The sequence below is a fragment of the Trachemys scripta genome, chromosome 20 (assembly GCF_013100865.1).
Source record: "Trachemys scripta elegans isolate TJP31775 chromosome 20, CAS_Tse_1.0, whole genome shotgun sequence".
In the NCBI taxonomy this organism is placed as follows: domain Eukaryota; kingdom Metazoa; phylum Chordata; order Testudines; family Emydidae; genus Trachemys; species Trachemys scripta.
In genome coordinates this window covers 10,377,710-10,401,368 of record NC_048317.1, presented here as the reverse complement: position 1 = coordinate 10,401,368, position 23,659 = coordinate 10,377,710, and the positions used below count along the sequence as shown (strand labels likewise).

The following is a 23,659-nucleotide window of genomic DNA, read 5'->3' as shown; positions in this document are numbered from 1 at the left end:
TGCCCGGCGGGGGCAGCGCCTCATGAATATTTATTACGTTATTATAATGAGGACGTCGCGCTGACGATCCTGCGGCTCCCGGAACCTTCCCGCTCGCTTCCGCCCAGCCAGCCGGACCCGAGTAGCTGGGACACGCGCCGGAAGTGGCGGGCCGGGGAAGAGGGGGGGTCCGGGCGGAGCCGCAGAGGTGAGGCTGCTCGGGGCGGGGGGTCGTTGAGGGGCTTCGGGCTCCGCCCGTTGCTCACACGGGGCCTGGCGGGGCGGGGGCAGCGCGGCCCCCCCCCGCCCCTCCCCCAGTGCCTCAGGGACAGGCTGGGAGCCGGGCGGGCATCTCCCCCGGGACGGGCCCCTCAGCGACCCCCACCCCACTGAGTGGGGCTGCGCCCCTCAGCCTCAGAGACCCCCGCCCCACTGACGGCCACTGCACCCCCCATCCCACAGAGACCCCCAACCCCACTGAACCCCAGAGACACCCCAAGTTCACAGGGTGTATTTAATTTGAATAACGTGTACGAGGCTTTGCTGTTTCATTCATAAACAGTAACGATAAATCGCGTAATGCGCTAAACATTGCATGTGATCATGTCAGAGATGCATAAAAGAAATGGTGAATTGCCTGTTTCAAATGAATGAACATTTGCTTGGCCAGGGGTTATGATTGATACCCCCCCCACACACACACACGCTTTTTTCAGACTACTTTATGCACTGGCTTTGACCCTATTGGCAGGACCGGCTCCAGGGTTTTGGCTGCCCCAAGCAGCCAAAACAAAACAAAAAGCCGCGATCGCGATCTGCGGCGGCAATTCGGCGGGAGGTCCTTCACTCCCAGGCAGAGTGAGGGACTGTCCGCCGAATACCTGGACCTGCTGCCCCTCTCCGGAGCGGCTGCCCCAAGCACCTGCTTGAGAAGCTGGTGCCTGGAGCCGGCCCTGCCTATTGGACCCCTGGGCACCTGCTCCTTTCAGCCATCCAACCCCCTGCCCAGCCTTCCCCAGACCCTCCTCTCTCTAAGCTTCTCCAGATCTCCCAGACATCTCATAATGTCCCTCGCTCTCTACCCTCAGTGGTCTAACCTCCCTCAGGTTCCCTCCCGAGGGGCCAAACCTCCCTTACCCACCTGCTTCCCCTGGGCCTCACCACCCCACTCTCTCATCCCTCTCCATTATCTCCCAGACCTCCTCCCCAGCCATGCTCCCATCAGTGACCCCACAAAGCTGAGCCTGGCCGTGAGGAGGTGTTACAGGCTCCAGGGCCTTAAATAATTGTGCTTCCTGTGGTTTCTAAGCTTTCTGCCCAGGGATTTTTCTCTTGGGTTTGATATTAATATTTTTACTAGCTTGAGAACCCTCTACACTAACTTGAATTTGTGTCCCCAAATGAGATTGACCTCTGAATTATAACGTCAACCGAAAGCCATCTTCATCCAGTGGAAAAATAAATTCCTCTGAACATCCAAGTGCAGGAATCCCTGCCGTATTGCAAGGGTGATCGTAATGGGTGTGTCTGAGAGTAACAGTCCTAGACAGGCTGCAAGAACTTCAAAGGCACTAAACATTTTGTCAGCAAGAATCTGAATCTCCTTCCTTCAGTGGCGTAGCCCTCGGTATTGTGGCTATTTTCTGCAGCTGGTTTGGGCCTGTGGACAGGCTGAGATATTGCCTACTCCAGCGCTGGAAGGGACTGGAGACTGTCCAGACAGGAAGGATAAAATGAGGTTTACTCCCCTGTCTTGGCATGGTCCCTCCATCCCGCTCAGGAGGTGGAAGGGGGGTTTCACTCCATGATAGGCCCTCCCAGGTCTGAGAATTACTTGGCAACTTCAGTTTTCAATGCATAATATTCCTATAAACACGAATAAAGGGCACCGTCTTAACCTTTTCCTTTCTCTTTCTAGGAGGAGAAAGAAATGAGCTGACATGTCAGAAAACCATGTGTCTTCCCTGGCCTTTGGCCAGGCAGTGATTGGGCCACCTGGCTCCGGGAAGACCACTTACTGCTTTGGCATGCAGGAATTCATGTCCAAGATTGGGCGGAAGGTGGCTGTGGTGAATTTGGACCCAGCCAATGAAGGGACTCCCTATCAGTGTGCTGTGGACATCTCAGAGCTTATCACCCTGGCTGATGTGATGGATAATCTGAAGCTGGGGCCCAATGGCGGTTTGATCTATTGCATGGAGTACCTGGAAGCCAATTTTGACTGGCTGCAGGAAAAGCTGGCTAAACTCAAGGGTCATTACTTTTTGTTTGACTGCCCAGGGCAGGTAGAACTCTGCACCACCATGGCGCATTGAAAAACGTCTTTGCACAGTTAGCTAAGTGGAACTTCAGGGTATGTTTTGGGTTTTATTATAGTAATAAGATGGTTCAGCTCCCGTAGCTCTCGCATGTTTGCTGAATCATGTTTAAAAGTGTTACGTCTTGCAGATAGGCCTTATGAATCTGTGGACTGTCTGTAATAATTAATGATATGCTTTTGCTGTGTATTGGTCCATTCAGCCAAGTATATCAAAGCACTTTACAAAGGTAGGAAAGTATTTTGCGGGGAACAAGGCACAAAGAGGACTTGCCCAAGGCCACCCAGCAAGTCAAAAGAATAGAATCCAGGGCTCCCCCCTCCCAGTCCTTTGTAGAAAGACACCAGGAGTAGAGCAAAGCTTACGTGTTTTAACCCAGTGAACATTGTAGCTTGAGATAGGGAGGAATGTTTGTATGCCAGATTATTAGGGACCTGTAGGATTCTATCCCAAGAAATTCAAATGATCTTTCAAGATGTGTAACTCAGATCTCATTCAGTTAACAAAAATTGTGGTGCAAATTGTATTTTAATGTGTTTGATGCAAACATTTACATTAGTTCAACATTCTTGTACACTGAAACACACAAGCCAGCAAATGCACAAGTGAAGGTTTCCATAATAAAACTAGCTTGCTCACATTACATATCTCATACTTTGGATTACTGGCTAGACCATTAATGTATAACCAGTATACAGGACAATCAAGGAAGGTAAGGTGATTTTACTTGAGAACCTTATTTAGAATCAACAGAGGGTCCTGTGGCACCTTTGAGACTAACAGAAGTACTGGGAGCATAAGCTTTCGTGGGTAAGAACCTCACTTCTTCAGATGCAAGCAAAGGTGCCACAGGACCCTCTGTTGCTTTTTACAGATTCAGACTAACACGGCTACCCCTCTGATTATTTAGAATCTTAACTTTTGCATTTGTGTGTGTGTTCGAATAAACAAATGTGACGTTGCATTCACATAGTTTTTGTATTTAATTTTTATCCTTTTTGAAAAAAGAAAAATCACTATAGAGTTGCGTAGTTGAGTTCTTGTGCAGGTCCATAAGCTTCAGTACTCTATAGATACAGGAAAAAATGTAGCTGTTGACACAATTGAACTCTGTAATATGGAGCTATACATTTGTGCAATTTCGTAGTATGACAGGTAGTAACATAACTAAAATCCTAAACCAGTCTGTTTCATATGTATGAAAAATTATTAATCAAATTGTTTATAAATTTATTAACTCTTTCACAAACCACACTGACTGTTCATCCTACAGAAGTTTGATGTTCTAAAATTACTGTTATTGAGTTATTTTGGGGGGTGAATTTTTCTATGGGAAAGGTAAAAAAAAATTGCATATAGTCCAGTAATTCAAAACTGGATTTAACACGGACTTCCATCACCTTTGGGCTGAGACCAAGCATGGAAAGTTTCATCCCCAAAGGAAAGAAATTCCAAGCAAGTGAATAGAGGGGCTGAAGAGGAAGAAGAGTTGCAACTTTAACAGTCTCTCTTGTTGTTGGTGAATGTTTGGCACATGTATAACATTTTTTCATTCTTAGATACTAAAGTACTTTATAAAAGTGGGTCAGTATCATTATCCCCATTGTACACATGAGGAAACTGAGTCATAGCAAAGTGATTTTCACAAGATCATTCAGCAAATCAGTGACAAACGTGGGAAAACAATCCAGGTCTCCCCACTCTTTGGTTAATGTACTATACAGTGGATTATGCGTAGTGGTCACAAGTATACAAATAAGTATATGAAACATCTAGGGAGAATTTGGCTGACGTTTTTTTTCTGCTTAGAACTGCTGAGGGCTGGATGCCTCTATCTTTCTCCTGTGTCACAGATTTGCCTTAGTGACTTCTGCATATTTGCCTAGGCAGATTCTGCCCTGCCTCTGATTTTGCACTATTTCTCTCTTGTTTCCATTTTGCAGTTGGCTGCAGTTCATTTGGTGGATTCTCACTACTGCACAGACCCTGGAAAGTTCATCTCAGTTCTTTGCACCTCCCTCTCAACCATGCTGCATGTGGAATTGCCCCATGTCAACGTCCTCTCTAAGATGGACCTGATAGAACAGTATGGCAAGCTGGGTAAGCGCCTTTGGGAAGGGGGCCTGGGTGGAAGGAAAATGAGGACCCTGCAAAGGAGTTGTGGAGCTGGCTCTTATCACAGAGAAACTAACCTCCTGATAATCAGCAACTTGGGGATGATGGAGAGGGAAAGTATATAACATCTCCCTGAGTTCTTGGTGAAATGTTCTGGCCTGTGCAGTTAGCTATGTGCATGAGTACTCTCATAAGCACTTTCAAAGCCAGTCATTAAGAAAAAGGAGATCCTGAAGTGGCCCTAGGTTCCATTCACTGGCAGCACCCTAGACCTGTCTGTGTTTTCTTCTGCCTTTTCTGTTCCATCCAATCATCAGCTTCCTCTCTCTGCCATTTCACACAGCCTCACTGCTCTTGGGGCTAAATTCAGAGAGCTGAAGTGAGTCTAAGCTGGTGTAGCTTGCACCTTTAACGTATATTTTAAACCAACTTAAACTCAGTGGGCCAAATTCAGCGGTGATGCGTGAGGTGGGGGTGTTCATTGTACATTGGCGGGTGAGTGCGAATCTGAACCTGTTGCAGTAACTTATTTGCTGAGGCGTCTGGAAGTAGTTGCACCTGCCATCATTCTAGATGTGATTAGATCCACCTGCTCTCCCCTTTCCAGCCCCTGTCATCTGGAACAACCTCGCTCCATCTCTCCACCTCTCTTTACATCTCCTCTGAAGATGTCTCTTCTCGCTCATCTTCACATCTCATTCCTTCCCTGCTCGATGTCACTTTGTATTTGACTCTAAAAGCAAACTGCGATATAGTTTGTGTGAGACGCTACACAAAATAGTCATATTGTACCTGTTGGGGAAACTCTCAGTGCTGGAGCCTCTCGTGCCAGTGGGATTGCTGGGGAGCTGACTGACTCAACCCTCTATGGGGGCAGAGACATGCTGTTCACCGGGCTTTGTTGCGTATTCTCATTTGATGGTAGGGTGGCATTGGAGCCTTTGAAGAGGGCACTCCACTTGCCCTGCTAGCCACACAGAGGAGTTAATGTTGTCACAGAGCATGTTCAGATGGCAAAGAAAGGGGTGGGCCAGGACCCCCCCACCTCCAAACCCGTAGGAAAAATGCAGACCCTGGAAGCTAGTCCTGAAGCTGCTTCTCTTGTCTTTCCTTGCAGCCTTCAACCTGGATTATTACACCGAGGTTCTGGATCTCTCTTACCTCGTAGACCATTTAGCCACCGATCCATTCTTCAAGAACTACCGTCGCCTCAATGAGAAGTTGGTGGAGGTGATTGAGGACTACAGCCTGGTCTCCTTTGTTCCACTCAATGTCCAGGTACCCCAGCTTGAGGCGTGGGTGGGTTGGAAAAGACAAGGAATGTTTTGCAGGTAGATTTCTGATTCATTAACTGCCTAGATTAAGTTTGTGGGCTTCTAAAGGGAGCTCTATTCTCCCAGTGAGCACTGTGAACATAAAATCTCGTGTCACTGCCCAGGTTGTTTTTTTCCAGACTTTGGCTTTGTCGAGTAGACTAGTAATTTCACAGCTTGATTTCTGTAGCCTTGAATAAGCATATTTATATGGCTCTCATACTAAAAAAAACAACCCTGTATTACCCATGCAGGTATAGGTATTAGGTCCAAGTTTATTGAGTGCCTTTGATAATGGTCTAGAAGAGGGCTTTGGGAGACTAACGAAACTCAAATGGTACTAAACTTAAAGGAATTGCAAACCCAGGTCAGGACACAGAAATAGAGAAGGGAGGTATAGAGAGTGAAAACTTGAGCAGAAAAGAGAAAAATACAGCTAATATATCAGGGTGGGGAGGGAATCCAAAATATCAGATACTCAGTAGTATGGAGAAAGCCAGGAGGCTATAATACTGAGAGAGACATGGGGTGAAAATGGAGAGCAAATCAGGCCTGAATTTATAAATGCAGTGTGGCAGCAAAAATACAGCTAATGCAGTTTAGGGATGCATAGGCATTGCATCATGGAGCAGGGAATTAAGGATCCCCCTCTACACAGTTGTCTTGTAACTATATCTGGGGTTCTGCATTCATTGCTGGGCACTACATCACCTGAAATATGGCAATACATTTTCAGCAAGCGAAGAGCAACAAAAATAATTAGACAGGAGGAATAATTTTAGAAGGAAGGATTAAAAGGAGTTAATCCTTTGTTTACTGGAGTTGTTTAAGTGACAATAGGGGAAGATACAAATGTTTGAAGGGAGCAGGAGGGAGAGGAATTATTTCTGAAGCATTTCGCCTGTTGAAAGCACTGTGCAGGCATTGGTATCACCCAGCACCACTTATAGGTTAAGTTTGTAGGTATTGTTATCCCTATCTTATGGATAGACTGGGAAACTGAAGCACCAAGGGCCTGATTCAACTCTCATTGAAGTCAATGGAAAAACTTCCATTGACTTCTTTGGGCACATAGGGTTGGACCTGGAGAGGGGAAGTAACTTGCCCAAGGCCACGCAGCAAGTCAGTGGCAAAGCCCAGTTTGCATCTTTGGACCTCTTGACCTTCAATCCTGCACTCGTTCCTCCAGATCACACTACTTTGCAGCAAAACCCTCCTGACAGTGGGGTGTGGAAGGCTGTGGAGGACACGTCCCATGACAGCGGTGGAAGCCTCATTACTTGGACTTTTAAAACTAGACTGAACAAATCCCTAATTATAGAGAATAGTTTTGTACTGGAAGGAGACAGTTCTTCAGGTCCCAAGATCGGCACGTCTTTTTTCCCCTCTGATGTCTATGATACAGCATGTTACTTTCTTTAAAGTGTTTTCCGCCCATTAATCCTCATACATTAATCCTCATGCTCTGTGATGTAGGTTAGAGTAAGGGTCATTCGCTGCATTTTAGAGATAGGGATGCTCAGGCAAGGTTAGGTTACTTGCACAGGAGGGAGTCATTATTAGAGTTCTGACTGGAATTCAGGAGTTGCTGACATATAGTGCCCTGATCTAGCCACTAAACCGCTTCCTGTAGATCACCGAAGTCTTCAGGGGAAATGGAGATTTTATTTCAAGTCTAGGTTGCAGAGCATCCTCAACGTAGGTCCAGAGCAACTGCCCTATTTAGGCCAGGTTCTCTTAAAAGATGGCCAAGTCCATCCGTTATATTGTAAGCCCTTTGCTGCAGGGCTCTGTCTGTTGTTTTTTCTGTGAAACATTTGATATGCGTTTGGGGGCTATTAAAATAACAGTTCATTAGTTCATGTTGGCATTTTGGCTGATATGTGAGTCGAGCCAGCACCCAAGGGCTGGAATTCTGAGCCCTCGTATGCTGCTCCTCAAGTGAAAGAATACACAACGCAGCTGCTGCAATTTCCCCCATCTCGCTCCCTCTCCCCCCCTCAGAAGCCCTGAACCTCACATTCGCTGATGTTGGGAGCTGTGCACAGATCTCATTTCTTCCTAAGAAAGAAATCACGTTCCAGGGAGAATTGTGAGGCTTTCCCTCTTCTCTCCCGAGGCTGAGCGTACGGCTATGGCATTGCACCCACCCCGGCTAGCTCGGTCTGCTTGGCTGTTTTTTCTTCTTAATGCTCTGTTAAAGCTGCTGCTTCTCATTTTCACCCCCACCGTGTGTCACTCTTCCCAGGACAAGGAGAGTATGCGACGGGTGATGCAGGCAGTGGACAAAGCCAACGGCTACTCCTTCGGAGACTTGGAGCAGAGAAGCCTGGAAGTCCTGATGTCTGCAGCAGTGGGAGCTGATTTCCACTTCACATCGTATCCTTTCAGCTGCTCTTCTCTCCTGTATGGAGTCTTGAACTCGGATATGTGGCTCTGGGGATTTCATATAGGCCTGTCTTCTCAAGGTCTGAATTCAGGCCAAGTTATTAGTACCGTTATCTGATGCTGTTTAATGGCATGTGTACAACGAGTTGTTAGGATTGGAGTTGAGACCTATCGGACAAGTGTCCACATCAAACCCACCACAGCCACATTTGGCACTAATTGGGATCTTAATTGTGGGGATGTCACTGACTGCATCTCTGTAATTCATGCTCACTGGGCTCATTCCTTCCACAGAGCGTAATGAATTAATTTCAATTAATGCCACTTTGTTTGGAGCTTGTTTGGACCAGCAAGAACTACAAATGCATTTGAATGTTGCATCTTCTTACCAGTGCTACTAGTTCCCATGTTAGCTTTCAGGCTAATGTTGGAGTCTATTCTCCGATGAGAAGGTTAGAGCTCCTCTGTCTCATAGGGTGCTTTGAACACCAGTCCTTCTTGCTGTCTTGTTTTCCTTGATTCCTGGATAATCAGTACACTTGCAGTCCAGGAGAAGTATGTGCAGCCTCAGGAGAAAACCGTGGAACAGGAAGCAATGGAAATATAATGCTCCTGTATCTTTCAGCAGGCTCGTAATGGAAGGAGCTCCCTTCCTGTTTTAAATGTGTCTCATCTCTTCCCAGCAGGAGCATGAGGGACCCTCTGTGTAGTGTGACTCGGACCCGGTACTTTCTGGGCAGAAGGCTAGCTGTTAGGTTCCCTCTTTGTATGAATGCAGTCCTGTGTCTGGATCCCGCTGTGTATGAGCTATGTTTTTCTGGGTGACAAAGAGATCAGGACCTCCATAGCTGAGTGCAGGACAAATTCAAGATCTCCTTACAGGAACCAGAGGGAATCTTCACCTGACCCGGGACATCAGCAGCAGAAGAAAACAACCTCTCTGTACAGCAGACAAGACATAGGTGCCCACTTTTGCCAAGTCTCATCCCTCACCACCATGGCCAAGGCTATGTCTCAAGTGAAAGACAAATCAGCATCTACTGTAGTGAATGAATGGAGCTCCTTCTTGTGGTATGAATTCTCCATGTATTGAATGGGACCTCTGTGCATTCTCACAGTGAAGAGTATCCACTCCTTAGAGAGCCAGCCACCTGTCCGTTCATCCCTGGGGGGAGGAGAGGTGTGAGGGGTTTTGTTTGTTTGTTTCTAATTATCAGCTCTTTCTTAACAAAAACACTTCTCCGCCCCTTAGTTTCACCCTGTACTTCTGAGTTTGCTACGAACTCCCCTGAAGTGGAGAAAATAAAATAAACTGCAACAGTGCTGCAAAGCATGAGGGACAAGAAGAGCTGTGAATAGGTTCCTTATTGCAGCTGCAGACGCTGCCACATGTTTCTGTTAAAAAATCACTCTCGTCTCTGTTGTTTCCTTCTGTGACCTACCTGGAAGCAGAACAAGTATCTGCTCGGGATGGGGTGGAGGAAAGGAGGTCGCTTCTTGTGCACTCTGTTCCAGTGGACAAATTCTGTCTCTCTGCCCTGCATGATGAAACACTGCCAACGTCCTGTTGTGAGCTCCTGAAAGCTTTGCCCAAACTGTACTAACAGGACTGTTCGTAGGCTTATGACTGGGGAAGAGCCTGTGTGGTTCAGCGGAAGAATGTAGCTCCACAAAGGTTGTAGCAAACCATAGAAGTTAGGTCTTTCCTTGTCTCTACTAGGTCCTTTACTATATCCTTCCTTTGCTATATCCCTCCGTCTTTGTGGGATTGTTCTCTACAATTGATTGTCCAACGCTTTACCCACTCGAGTTTTAAACATCCCAAGCAACGGTGTGTCCATTACTTCCCTGGGGGAACCCTGAGTAATTCTGCTCCTAGTTGCTGTTTGCTCTTTAGATAGTGAGAGACAGTTATGAGGCTAGTTAACTGCTGGTGTAAACACACCTCTCTCTGCTAGAATGGCATCTAATGATCTGAATCTGCCCTGAAGGAGGCTGCTTGAGACAGGTACATGTTGTTTTTTAAACTGATCATACCTGGCAATTAGCTTGTAATATTCAAAGCAATTTACACATGTATTAATCCAGACAGCACCCTGGTGAGGCTCATGAATAAGTTTTTATTCATAATGATTTACAGATGGCAAAACTGAGGCACCAAAAGGTTAAGAGACTTAAAACCACAGAGGGCTTAAGCAGCAGAGCCAAAATTTTAATGTTCAGCAGTTCCTGGCTCCCAGTCCTATGCTCAGACCAAGTTTTCCATCTCTTTTCGGCTGAAATATTGTAAAGAATAATATAGTTGCTTCTTGCTGTAGAATTTAGCAGGTTAATAGAGAATATAAACGTGGGTGGTACTAAAGACTCACGGTAGAAGAGTGAGATCTGCATTTTCCTACATCTTACGGTATCATGGCCGTGGCTCAGAGAAGGAAACTTTCTACTATGTTGCTTGTTGGTGACGGAATGGGGATGCACATGACACACACACGGTTGGGTTGCCTCATATCAATCAAGTCATGAAGGCCAATCTGGAGTTTAGAACTGAAAAACCAAAGATCTGTCTGCTCTGTATGTTCAAAGTTTTCATGGCACTTTTTATAAGAGTAGGGTCTTGCCTGCCTTAAGCAGTGGGTTTTGTGCCTGCTGTTGGTATTCTCTACCACCGTGGTAGCTACATTTCCGTGATTGTGTATAGATTGAAGTGCTGTCTAATCATGTATTTAGATTGATACTCCCTCCTTGACTCACCCTGTTGCATGTAGGTATTGTAATCCATGTGGGATATAAACTTACCTGCTCTTCTGTTAGCCGTACAGTCGTTTGAGAGGGTGTTTGAAATGTGAATTTTACAGCTTGGAGAAATATAGTGCTTTAAGAAGCCATTGTTAGGTCAAATTCGATATAAAATTGAAGACCAATAGAAACATTTCTATGTTGTTTGGCTTTTTTCAGTTTCCAAGGCAGAAGTACTTTTTTTAAATTCACCTGTAGTGTTTGCCATTGCAGCACTATGCTAGTGCAGGAGAATGCAGAGTGTGAAACTGAGTAGTCCCTTTTCTTTTTCCAGGCAGAGAGAAATGCAAAAAAACAAACAATATCGGTAGTGAAAAGTAAATGTTCAGAGTTCCAGCATTAAGCTATTCTTAGTAATAGGTCAGGAAATCCATTTCTAAGTCCCTCTAAATTTTAACCTTTTCAGTTTCTCTAATGTGAAGACACCTTGATAGCTGGAAGTATCTTTCTTTACTATTTTACTTCTCACTTTCTCTCCATTCCGTTCTGGCTAATGGTAGAAGTTGCTCTCTGTGCTATCTCGTCACTTCGGAACCTTAAAACCAAGTGTAGTGTGGAAATTCTGTCCCTGTGCTAGGAGGGTTTAGGACCCAGGGAGACGGGGGAGATGGAAGGAGCATAACCAGATGAAAGCAATGTCTCACTTGGGTATCAGAATTTCCTCATTATGCGAACCCACAGAGATCATAGAGGAGAGAAGATAGCAATTGCCTGATCAGCAAACACAAGGCATCAGACCACCGTGTATGGTAACAGACCCCTACGAAAGTAATAACGAGGCCTCTCCTGTTGGTGAACTAGGTGAGTCAGACAGAGTAATTAAACTGTACCTCTGTATGAATTATTGCTCCTTAGTTATACGGTAGCTGTAAGTGTTGATATTACAACTGGCTTGAATTAATGGGACGAGTGCTCCACTGAAAAACCCACGGGGAAATGTTGCTGTCTGCATCTCTTAGTGCAAGTGTTGCCTATTGGACACTCAGGCCTCAATGTACCTGCTGTTACCCACATACTAGATGAGACTGAACATGGGTGAAGAAGAAAAATGAAATGCAGGGTGTAGAAATGCAGTGGGACCAATTCCATTCCTGTTGATAACTGTTCCTCTCTGCTCAGTGGCTTTGAAATGGAGAACCTTAAAACTGAGGTGGTAGAAAAGTTGGTGATAGAAGTGGGTTTACACCCACTGTATTTATACATCCTGCATGGCTGTGTATCTGGGAGTTCCCAGAAGCAGGGAAGGGTTATGTTTTGGATCATGCCTCTAGTTAACAAAGACATCAAATGGGGGTAAAGGACAGTAGTTATTTCTGAAATGTGAGTTAAATGCATGGCAAGCTTATGTGGCTCTGAAAGTCTCATGGAGCAGAGTTGATCTATCTGCAGGACTCCCCAACTCCCAGTTGTAAGTCACTGCTTGAATCAGAAGCAGCAAATTCCTTCTGGTCCTCCACCTCTTTCCCGCAACCTCGCTTTGCCACATACCTCCAAGTTAGATATTTGTCGACAAATGACTCAGGCTAACCTTCTGCTGACACCGATGTGTGAAATAGCCGCACTCCTGGAACACCCAGCAGCCAAAGCCTTGTTCCCTCTTCCCTGATTCATTTTCATTTAGGAGGGATCTCCAAAGCAGAGCTGGTCTGGGTATGTTTAGCAATTAGCTATTGTAGAGAGCTTTCAGCCTTGAAATGCTCCATTGACCTGAAGTGAGAGCCTGGACTCTAGCTGGGATTTTTAATCCATTCTCCAGGAAGTGATTAAATATAGTGAGGGGTTTTCTTTATTTTTTTTTAAATTATATTTCTTGGATGACATCTCACTGAGACATAGTGTGTGTTCTCTCTCTTCCCCTTTCCTAAGGGGCATAGTAAAGTTTGACCCACCCTGAAATGGTGACTAGTATGTCTTACTATTCATGAAGATATCTTTTTATTCCAGTCACTTTATTACCTATAGCTCTGGGTCTGTGACCGTAGGGGAAGAGGCAGGGAGTGGAGGGGGAAGTGAGTACAGATCACACTGACTAGAGGGGGCAAAGCCCTGTTGATTCGTGGAGCTCATGAGCCCCGGTAAGGACAGGATCTAGTTCCCTGGATGGACTCTTAAGCATTCTAAGCACTGCATTTTATGGCACTATATTGTTTTGTTGGGTGTTTGGTTGTGGGCCCGTCCCTCTCTCCCACTTGGTTTTCCAGTAGGATCTGGGAAGGATTTGAATCCCAGGCTCATACGCATACTTTGAAGAGCTCTGAGAGCAGAGGGAGGGGCTATAATGATCAGTCACAATATGCCCATGGCTGCTTATGGTGTGGATGAGGGTGTCTGTTAAAGTTTGAGGTTTGCCCTATAATTAGTCTTAGTAGAGGGTTTGCCAAACTTCTGGGGAACAGCATGCGGTCGGCTGCTTGAGTTGGAGGAAGCATAGTCTTGGTATCCGAGATCAACTTCCCTCAGGGAGGAGCAAGAAGGCGGTAAGTTGAGAGGGTCATTTACAGCCAGGATGCCCTCTTCTTATACCTGCTCCAAACCCCCTTATCAGCACTTACGTCGGTAAGAACTCGGAGGGTTTCAGTCTTCAGCAAAAGGCAAACAACACTTAGTTGTCAGAAAGGTTTATTTACAATGAAGCTCTGTAAATAATACACAGCTTTTCAAGATCGTGGCCCACACGTGTTTGCAGCTCTTATTGCCCTTGTTTGGGTCTCCTGTGTGCAACTGATAACAAGGTCCAGCCAGCCACCATGCTATGCTGGGACGTGCGCTCTACAAGACAGCCCTCATTTGCTCCACCATCCTGAGAGTCAGACAGGTTGCATCTTTCTTCTTCGCTTTCCAAACTATGGGGGTAAAGCCAATTCTCTCCTTGGAGATATGCCCTGGTGCTGCGGAGCACAGATTACCACCCGTATCATCCTCTGCTTGCTCTATAAGAGTCCGTCTTCCATATTATCCCACAGCCTTTAAACAGTGATGGAGGTTGTGAGACGTGTTCTCATCTTGTAGGACTATGCAATCAGCTACGTGCTGAGAGAGCAGAGAGGTTCGCACCATTGTTCAGTGCCCCTTTCCTTGCCCTCTGCCGGCGTCTTTCCAGTTATCTTTGAAGATGAACGAGGGCAGCTTCTCGGCATCAGTAAGTCTGAGTGACTGTTGCCCAAGTGGATGCCAGACGGGGAATAGCAGCGTCATACTGACCATCACTCGAGGGCACTTCTGCCAGGGCATTGTCGTAGACTGGGGATGTGGAGGGGGCTGGGATAGCAGAGGCCAAGCTGCTGTAAGAGACCGAAGAGCCTCTCGGGAACTGGGGGTTGGAGCTGGACTGAGTAGCAGGACTGATAGAGTTGCTGGTGAGGGACCACAGGCTGGAATATTGACTGTAAAGTGAAAAGAGAGTTACCATCATGGCTTATCTCACTCACTTCCAGGAGTGCAGCTGGTCTTTCCTCTCCTTGGCGGCCTTATTCTGATACACTTCTCCGTGCTCAAAGTCAGCGTTGAGGAAATGGGATGGGACTAGAAGGCTTGTGAGTGCACTTACAGCCCATCTGTAACTGCATCACAGTCCCGTCAGGAGACGGGTTAAAATTTGCAACATGGGCAGAACATAGCTGTGTTGTCACTAGGTCATGTAACCCCTCTGGAGACATGCCTAAGGCTGATGGCACAGATATAACATGGGTAGGGTCCATCCACACTACACATTTTAACTAGGCCCTTGATGAGGTAGTTCTTGTAGAGGAGACAAGCCCCTTCAGGATGGGGGGTGCCCCTCCTGCAAAACTCCCTCCTCACATCTTTGGCAGTGGAGAGCAGGGATCTCATCTCCTGCCTCTGTCCTTCCCTACAAGGCAAATTCTAGGTGGGGAGAAAAAAATTGTACCTCCCTAGGAACAGGCTGAGAGCTTAGCTTGCAACTTACCTGCTTTCTTGATTCTTCGTTCACCTGGTGCTCACTCCCCTAAATGCTGCGCAAACCTACCCCTGCAGACACAGCCCTGCTTGATTCAGCACCCCCAATTTCTGCATTGCTACCCCCTCTACCTGCACCACTCCATGCTACTCAAGCCGTGAGCCCTCTTCCACCTATAAGTAAACCTCGGCCGATCTCTCCTGAGTACCCGCCTCCCTCGGTCACTGCCGTCCCCCAGGCACTGCCCAAGCTCCTCGGCTCTGCACTGTCAGGCTCATTCTAACCCTAAACATATAGAGAGGACAATCTGCTGAGTGTCCTGATACATGTAACGCTCAGCTAAGGACTAAACTAAGACCCCATGTTCCCCCCTCCATGAGGTTAAAATCAGGCTGCGAAACCAGCTCCTAGACCAGCTACCACTGGACATTAACCCCACTTCATTCTCTAGTCTAGGGATAAAAGCGCTCTCCCTCATTGAAGAAAGTATCCGCGTCTGTGCCGTACCTTGAGGGGGAGGCAGTGCTGGGTAGAACCCCCATAGAGCTGGAGAGACTCAGGCCAGGCCAGCTGTCAGGGGCAGGCACCAGGGAGAGGCCAGTGGAGTTATCTACATAATTATCTAAAGCAAAAATAGATTATTTGGATGTAGAGCAAACGGTGAGACACAATAATAGTCGCAACTTACATTTATAAAGAGGAAGGATAGTCTAGTGATTAGAGCACTAGCCTAGGATGCAGGAGACTTGGGTTAAATTCTTTGGTATGCCACAGACTTCCCATGTGACCTTTGGCAAGTCACTTAGCCTCTGTGTACCTCAGTTCCCCATCTGTGAACTGGGGCTAATTGCACTTCCCGAGTTGGGAGGATAAATACACTAAATATTGTGGGGTGCTCATGTGCTACAGTAATAGACGCCAGAGAAGTACCATAGACAGAGATTAAAAGAGAGAGTTTTGTCTAAGCCCTTTACAAATTCTATATAGAAAGACTCCCCCCAGTACTGAACTCCAGCCTGGGTGGCGCGTAGCAGCCTGATTCTGTTTGGCACTGGACAGGACTCCATGGAGCAGGCCTGGGCTCACTCTCACCAGTGGCGATGGGCCTTTCTCCCCCGAGGGTATCCAAGAGTGAAGGCAGCGGTGGTGATGCCTCTGCTGGGCAGTGAGGGTCTGATTTCCAGCGGGTGCTCAGCCCCCACAACTCCAGCTGAAGTCAGTTAGAGCTATTGGGGCTCAGCACCTCTGAAAAGCCGACCCTAAGGGAACCATTTAATAATATGCGCCATCTGTTTAGAGGACACTTCTCCCTCCCCCTGCCCCGCTCTCTGCATTGTGTCGCTGCAGCGAACTTTACAGGCAGCCCAAGTCCTGGGCCAGTCCAGAGTCGGGAAGATGAATGTGGCTGGGGTGTCCTTACTTGGTGAGGCGTTGATCTGGCTGTATGGGCTCGGATAAGGTGAGGCCCTCTGGTTCTGCAGGCCGGAGTGTGTCTCGCAGTATGAGCTGTGGCCAGATGAGAGGCCAGGACTGCCTGAGAACGAAGACTGGGCAGGAGAGGAACAGAAAGAGCTGGTGCCTGGCAGAAACCAGCCCCCAACTGCGAAAGAAAAATAGTTAAAGGTAACTCAGGGCTCCTTAGGCAGCTACCCTGTCAGAGATCTGTCCAAGGGCATGGCACAGAGCTGGACTAGAAACGAGCAATGTCAGAAATACAAAACCCTGGAACCGAGGGGAGCATTTTCAGAAGTTCCTAAGTCATGTAGTAGCCTGCGTCCTATTGGTTTTCAGTTGGACTTGGGAGCCAAGGTCACTTCGCTGCTTTTGAAAATGCTACCCAGAGTCTCCAAAATGTCCAGGAAAGGAACAACGGTGGCATCATTTTAAATGGTAGGTCTCTAACTTTTGGGCTTGTTGCGAGAGACAGACCCCAAATCAGATACCTGTTATAGGCCAGCATTGGGTATCTGAGCCTGAGAGAATTTCACATCTCAACCATGCGAGGTCCTATTGGCTTCATTTGCAGATCATACAAACCATGGACTCTGCATCCCGGCCTGAACCTGTTTCCAGTACAGCTGTGAGGGGCTAAGGAAGCCGAGAAAGTGTTGTAAACGCTGGTAGGGTCTGGTCCTGTGAGTGTCCTGAGCACCCACTGACTCCAGGGGGAGTTGGGGCACTCAGGGCCCTGTTCCTCAAAGGTTTTTAGACTCCTAACATCTATTGAAATGAGTTAGGAATCTAAATACACTTGGGGGGATCTAGGCCTCAGTGCTCTTCAGGATTGGGCCTTTCGTGTGTTCATGTCCTAATGTCCCAGAGATCAGTCAGAAAAGGGGAAGTCTCACGCTGTGAATAGCCAGCCTGATGAGCTTCATTGCTGGGGTCGAGAATGTCTTTGGACTCGCACCTACATGGAGAATACAGAGAGGGAATAAAGTCTCCAGTTAATAACCAACGTCAGGCATTCATTAAATACAGTTCATTTACAAGGTCCCTTTACAATAGTGCCACAACACCCAGGTGCCATCCCGACTCCCAGCTGCTTTAGGGGGAGGGGGCTGGGTGGCTAGAGCAGGGAAGTGAGGTGGGACCTCTGGGATCTGCCACTGAGGTACTGGTGTGGTCTTGAGTGAGTGTTTTTTCCTGTGCTTCAGTTTTCCCATCTGTACAATGGGGACAGTTGCTCACAAGGGCATTGTGAAGCTTAAGTCATTCCCACTTATGAACTCACTTAGATGAAAGGAGCCCAAGAGGGGCAAAGCATTGCTAATGATTCAGGCAAGCTGGCCTCAGTCTCCCTCAGCCAGCACTCACCTCTCCTTGGCATCCAGAAAGGCTTTTGCAAAGGGATTGTGTTTAATTTTCAAGGCAGTGATCTGAAATGACAGAAGACGGTTGCAGTTTGGCTTTCTTAAATAGAAACCTCAGCCACTCCTGACCCTTCTTCATATCTCCAACACCCCTCCAAATCCTACACTGGTATCAAATTGCAATTAACTCCACTGACGTTAAGCAAATTACAATGGCGCTACATTTGTGTAACAGAGTAGAATTTGACCCTTTTGCTGCTGTTTCAAGGTGCTTCTCATGAATGCCTCAAATCCACTTGTCTTCGCTCCTTGGAAGCGTGAAATGGGAATCTTTCTAACTTTCCTCCCTCTTATTTCCAGGTTCGTTTATAGGGTTGCTCATGAATGGTGCATGCCTGCTAGTGGTTTTTATTTTTTAATAAGCACTTGTCTAACGGCTTCTCATATTGAAGCTGCTAACGAAATACTCTCTCCCTCCCTCCCCCCGCCGAGATTCAGAGCTGTCCTGGTTTTACCAGTGGGGATGCTGAAACACACAGAGGAGTCAACTTGCCAAGTGAACCAGTGTCAGAGCCAGGATTAGACTGCTCAGATTTGTTGCTCCAGGCTCTACCCATTAGCCAACACTGCCTCACTAGCCATTTTACACTAAAAACAGAAGAGAAGCAGCATTTTTTTCCCCAGGGAAGGCAGAGCAGGGCATCCCATTAAGAACCAAATTCCACCCAGCCTTACATCCCAGGGAATACCACTGAAATAATGGGGTTGTAAATCAGGCCTGGATTTGGCTCTAATTCTTATGTGGACTTCAGCTGTGACTGCACAAGCTGTGAACTTTCCAGCCTTTCCCGAGGTGCAGAGCCGGCTTTCAGTAGCAGAGACCTAAAATGCCTTTGTTTCCAGCAGCGTCCAGGACTAGGTTTAGCATTTCATTTCCCCCTGAACTCCCAGCTCTAAGGGATTGTTCTCTGTGTCACGTGCTTGTCCCTGTTGCCATGGACGTCAGTGAGACTGCTCCCATTGGCTTGGGGAGCAGCGCGTGAGCGTAAGAGACAAACAGATGTTTGATTTCTCCCAGGCCCTGCCCTGTGAACCAGGTCTCTGTGGTTGGGGGGAGAGAAATGAAGGGCTGGGGGAGTCGCTTTATGATCTACACACCATAAAGGAAAGTGGATTCCAAGTGCCGTGCAGTGTATTGGATCTGCCCAAGGGAGGAGGGCATGCCTTTGGAGACAGGTGATGGTGGGAACAGAACGTGGACACTGAAACGAAACAGTGCATTGTGCTGGAAAGTATTGGAAGGGTTCCAGTTGGATACGTTCTTCACTTTGTCTTGAAATGTTGTGCTGTTAACCAGCTGCCTGGTTCCATCTCAGAGGTGACCACAGCACGGTTGCAGGGGAAGTGGTCCACGTGCCTCTGATCTATAGGGCTGTGCCTTTCATGATAAAAACCCCAAGCGCACTCTTATCTGCAGGACATAGTTATCCGACTTACCTCCTCGTTCTGATAGGCGGTGACGGCAATAAACTGGGTCTCCGGGAAAGCAAAGCTGCTGATCGCTTTCTGAGGCCCCCCGACCTTCACGATGTGGACGCGGGGCTCGTACTTGTGGAGGGAGTTCAGCATGATCTGAGGGACAGAACAAACACGCTAAACAGTGGCCTTCAGGCTCAGCTTCATCATCGGAGGACCTGATCTTTCAGAGTGCCAGAAAAGCAGTCAGTATGCAGGCCGGAGCCGTGCACCCCGTGCCTGCAGTTTCTCCTCCACTCTGTCCTGCAGGTGCCTGGATAACTGGATACGATAGGGCCATGAGCACCTTGGTGTAACCACATGGCTATTCTCTAAGCTAGACTCCAGCACTGTGCTCAGTGAGTTACTGGAGTATGTATTTGCTCAGGGCAAACTAGTGGCATCTTTGGGCCACTAACTGAAAGTCCAGCTTGTCCACTGGAAGCTCTGGAGAATGACTGCACAAGCCAATGCTGCTGCTCCAGCGTGACCAATACTTTCCATGGCATAAGGGAAATAGAAACTTCACTTGCTGTCTTGGGCAGGTATCTTAGAGCTCTCCCGCTGGCTGTAAGATCGGCTATCCCCCTTGCCCTCCCCCTCCCCGTGAGCCCCTTCCAGAGTTACCTGCCCCCCTCCATTCATCTTGTTGGAGAGCTTGACTTTGCTGAAGGTGACGGCGGCTTTCATCCAGTGAGCCCCAAAATTGGGGGATTTGGGATGGATGTAGACGCAGCTGGGGCTCTGGGGCTCAGGCTTGCCGCCAGGAATCCACTCCCCATTGACATACTTCCAGCGGTTCCCATCTGCAGCCACAAAGTCCAGGAGGAGAGAGTACATGGAATTGGGGTCCAGGCCCGAGATGCTGACCTTCAGCACTGGGAACATTCTCCTACGCAGGGGACAGGAGGAGGAGACGGTTAGTTGTTCGCTTCTCCTTTATTGGCTGCTTCGCTCCTCTCAGCAGTTGTTGCAAACTCATTTCTGCTGCAGGTTTAATTACAGCGCTGGTCTCTCTCCCGTCACCTTAACAAGTGTAGTTCTTAACCCTTCACCTGTCTCACAGACCTTCTCCCCGCAGTGGCACTGGCATGCCTTAGGTATCCCTACTGTCCTGCTCCCTGGAATGTGTCTGCTGCTCACCTTCCTGTGCATGGAGCACAGCCTGCTCCTTGTGACCCTGAGCAGTGCCCAAGCTTCTCGGGGTGTCGGTGTGAATGAGAGGCCGGGGGAAGTAACTGGAGCCTTTGAACCTGTCTCCCCAGTAACTCACGTGCCACGTCAGTGTTTCAACAGGCCTGCCTGGCCGTGCTAGAATGTGATTGGGTGTTGCCTATGCAGACAGGGCTACAGCACAGTACCATAACTTGGGGGTGACAAAGGTTAGGCCTAGCTCCCCAGGAAAGCGTAAACCTTGTCTCGACCCCTGGCAGAGTGAACCTTGCTGTGTTGCTAGGGCCAGAGTCTGGGTGAATTGGTACCAATGGCCGGGAAAGGCCGGGGCTGCCAGAAGTAACAGCCGTTACCAGGAAGGTTTAAGTAAGGGCAGCACCTTCTTTTTCATCTTAATATAAATGGATCTGTTTGCTGTCAGTTTTCTTTCTTTTCAAACAGAACAGACCAGTCTGTCCCATTCCCGTAACAGGGAGGGGAAACGAATGACCCTTTTAAATTCACCTCCCATCAGATCAAAGTGATCAGACTGTTCTCGTTTCCCTCAATCAGTCTGGGGGGGGGGGGGCACCCCAGTTTGTAAATGCGGAGTCCTCGCCGCCCGACTACATAACTGTCCAAGCAATGGAATCCATCAGAGCCATCTTCTCTGCAGCAGCTCTCGGTCTCCGTCTAGCCCAGGTGAAATCCAGCCTCGTGCCGAGGGCCAGCACAAAGACTGGGCTATTTACAGCCCTGGTAAAGCATAAGTCCCTGATGGGGAATTTGTACAAATCAGACGAATGTAGCGCTGCAGCTCTGCTAAAGCCCTATGGATTTAAAATAAGGTGTTTCCCAGACCTTGGCCCCTACCCCCTAATGTGGGGGGAGAGAGACCTCCCCTTCCTGCCCCTGATGTCTGGTGATCATGCCACAAGGAGCTCAGAGCCACAAAACAACCAGTGGTGGCTTTCTGGAGACAAAGCGTGAGCGCCCTGCTGCAAAGAGCAGCATAAATGGGGGCTAGGAGGAGAACAGGGTCCTGGTGGATCAGTGGTATCTGGGGCCTGGAGGCACTGGTGATGGGCAACTTAAAGATACTTAAGGGAGGTAGCTAGAGGGGTGGAAGGAGGGGGTACCTCCGGACAGCTCAGAGGAGGGGTAGAAAGAATTCTTTGCACTCACCGGCCAGTTTTGGTGACTATCATCTCATTGGTGAGCTCCTTAAAGTTCATCCACAGCTCTTTCTCTTCCAGCACCACCCTGATCTCCCTCTCCGAGGCATCCTCTTTCTCGGGGCCCATTTCCAACTCGCTCTGCACCACGCTGAAGACATGGTCCAGCCACTGGTGGCTGGGGACTGAGCTCATGGTGTCTGGCTTCCTCTCTGCCTCACTCTGGGAGTCCCCCAGCAAAGCCCTGGAGCCCAGCACCTAGCATCAGGCCCAGACCTGCTTGTCATTGGGACTCACTGGGGAGGGGGTGGAGACCCTTCTGGGATTTTAAACCCCCCACCCCCCTCAGCAGGACACGTGGAGGCTGGGGGGAAGGATTCCTTTCTCATTGGCTAAAAAGAGCTAGGAGGTGCCCCCTCCCAGAGAGGTGAGGCGGTGATTGGCCAGCCTGGGGATGGAGGGGAGGGGGAAGTATGGCTGGTCAGTGTGCTCTCCTCCCAGCTGGAGGGGGAGAAGCTTTGATGTCCAGGTGAAACTCAGTGGGAAACCCAATCTCCGTCCCTGCTCTGGAGATGGGTTCCATCCTGTCCCGGCAACCACTGCTTCCCCCGGTTCAGGTGCCAGGGGAAGAGATCGCCCTGCCATTGACAGCCTTGTCCAGGAAAAGGCAGCTCCTCTAACACACCAGCTGAGGGAGTCGTTAAGCGAGGAAACTATTCGCTTTGAGGGGTGGGGAGTGCCATAGCCCCTTCCACCTCTGCCCCAGGATCTCCCTTTCCCCTATGAAATCCCTGGAGGGTGGGTGGGGAGGGAGGACAAAACTGTGCAAAAGTCTCAATAGCACGTTGGCAAATACATCTAGCAAATTGCCACAGAAAGCTATAGCAAGGGGCGAAATGCTGCTTGCCCCAGCCGGGCAGTGACTGAGAGCTTAGAGCGAGTTAAGGGAGGGGAATCTCTGCCTTTCCCTGCTCTGATGGCACTAACAATCCTGTTTAAGGCCCCGATTCAGCAAAGCACGTGCTTCAATCCCAGTGCCACACCCACACAGAGGCTAGGCTCAGGTCTAGTCGCTTGACTCAACGCACAAGGGGCCCGACATTAGTGCTGAGTAAAAGGGTTAAAATCCCACTTTGCATGTGTGGCTCGAGTCTGGACAAGGTGTTGCCTGGAGGTCTAAGGGTTGCTAGACACCAGTGACCAGCTAGGGCTCCGGTACGTGTAACCCAAACACCCCAGGTGCACCCCACCTCCTTATTGCCGTGGGGCTGAGGCCCTGGGGCCTGGCACTGCTCTGCAGAGAAAAGGCTAGTACTACTTCTGGAGCCCTTTGTGTTTTCAAAGTAACGAAGCTTACACCTTAGCTGGTCAGCTCTCGGGGCAGGGTCTGTCTTGTTCCGTGTCTCTGCCGCACTCAGCACAATGGAGCTTGCTCCATGACTGGGGCTCTAGGCACTACCACACTATGAATAATAAATAATACGTGTAGAAATATTAACCTAACGAAGCCTCACAACCCCACTGTGAGATAGGTAAATACCCTCTGCCTAGATGCTTAGCTGGCCCCCATCTCTGGAGTACCTGAGCACCTCACAAACAATGTATTTATCCTCACAGTATCCCTGTGGGGGATAGCCTATGATAAATATAGTATCATCCAGATGGGGAAACTGAGGCACAGAACCGTGATGTGACTTGCCCAAGGTCACACAGCACGTTAGGAACAGAATTCAGGTCTCTTGGCTCCCACCCTCCTGCGCTAACCACTAGACCACACCTGCTGGGGGGTAAAATGTTCTCCCTATGGAGTGTGTCTGGAGCACCAGCATGCGCAGACGTGGGGAACTCAGCTGCTTGCTGGTGCTGTAACTCGACCACAGTTGATTTTATAGGGCCTGTTGTTGAGCCCTGTGCCCTGAGCCCTCGCTGCCTCCAAGGGCGCTGCAAAGTGAATGGCAGAGATGGGCCAGAACAGCCAGTTTGGATCCAGGGCAGAACTGGAGAGCGTTGGAATTTGGGGTTCCCTTTATAGAAACGCCCAAGTTATGAAGCTTAGATGTGGCTCTGGTCTTGCCCAAAGCTCCAGAATGTGGGATCAGGCCCATGTCTGCCTGAGACATGGTTAGTGAGTAGGAATGAGGTGGGATGGCTCTGTTCTAATCTTTCTGAGGACTCG

At 48.4% G+C, this 23,659-nt stretch overlaps 2 protein-coding genes across 2 annotated transcripts; one reads left to right on the top strand and one right to left on the bottom strand.

Annotated features, from left to right (window-relative positions):
• The first annotated feature begins 68 nt into the window (after window positions 1-68).
• GPN2 (GPN-loop GTPase 2) lies at window positions 69-11,040 on the top strand. Its single transcript, XM_034754201.1, is given in 7 exon segments — window positions 69-187; window positions 1,898-2,274; window positions 2,277-2,332; window positions 4,241-4,397; window positions 5,530-5,690; window positions 7,974-8,104; window positions 8,648-11,040. Coding segments are annotated over 6 exon segments (933 nt in total). The 5' UTR covers window positions 69-187; window positions 1,898-1,919; the 3' UTR covers window positions 8,721-11,040.
• Window positions 11,041-13,520: 2,480 nt separating this feature from the next.
• Window positions 13,521-21,788, bottom strand: LOC117868425 (T-box transcription factor T-A-like). Its single transcript, XM_034754350.1, has 8 exons — window positions 21,494-21,788; window positions 19,784-20,048; window positions 19,139-19,273; window positions 17,646-17,707; window positions 17,177-17,238; window positions 16,249-16,428; window positions 15,336-15,450; window positions 13,521-14,292 (listed from the first exon to the last, which is right to left on the bottom strand). The coding sequence occupies exons 1-8, from the start codon at window positions 21,676-21,678 to the stop codon at window positions 14,046-14,048; spliced, it is 1,251 nt and encodes a 416-aa protein (XP_034610241.1). The 5' UTR covers window positions 21,679-21,788; the 3' UTR covers window positions 13,521-14,045.
• Between the last annotated feature and the right edge of the window lie 1,871 nt (window positions 21,789-23,659).

Bases quoted from the DNA above. Each gene is read 5' to 3' on its own strand.
- LOC117868425 (XM_034754350.1), bottom strand. From the start codon at position 21,678: ATGAGCTCAGTCCCCAGCCACCAGTGGCTGGACCATGTCTTCAGCGTG. The intron at 20,049-21,493 runs GTGAGTGCAAAG...TCCCCTGCGTAG, and splicing joins ATAGTCACCAAAACTGGCCG to GAGAATGTTCCCAGTGCTGA. The intron at 16,429-17,176 runs GTGAGACTTCCC...TTTCTTTCGCAG, and splicing joins TCAGGCTGGCTATTCACAGC to TTGGGGGCTGGTTTCTGCCA.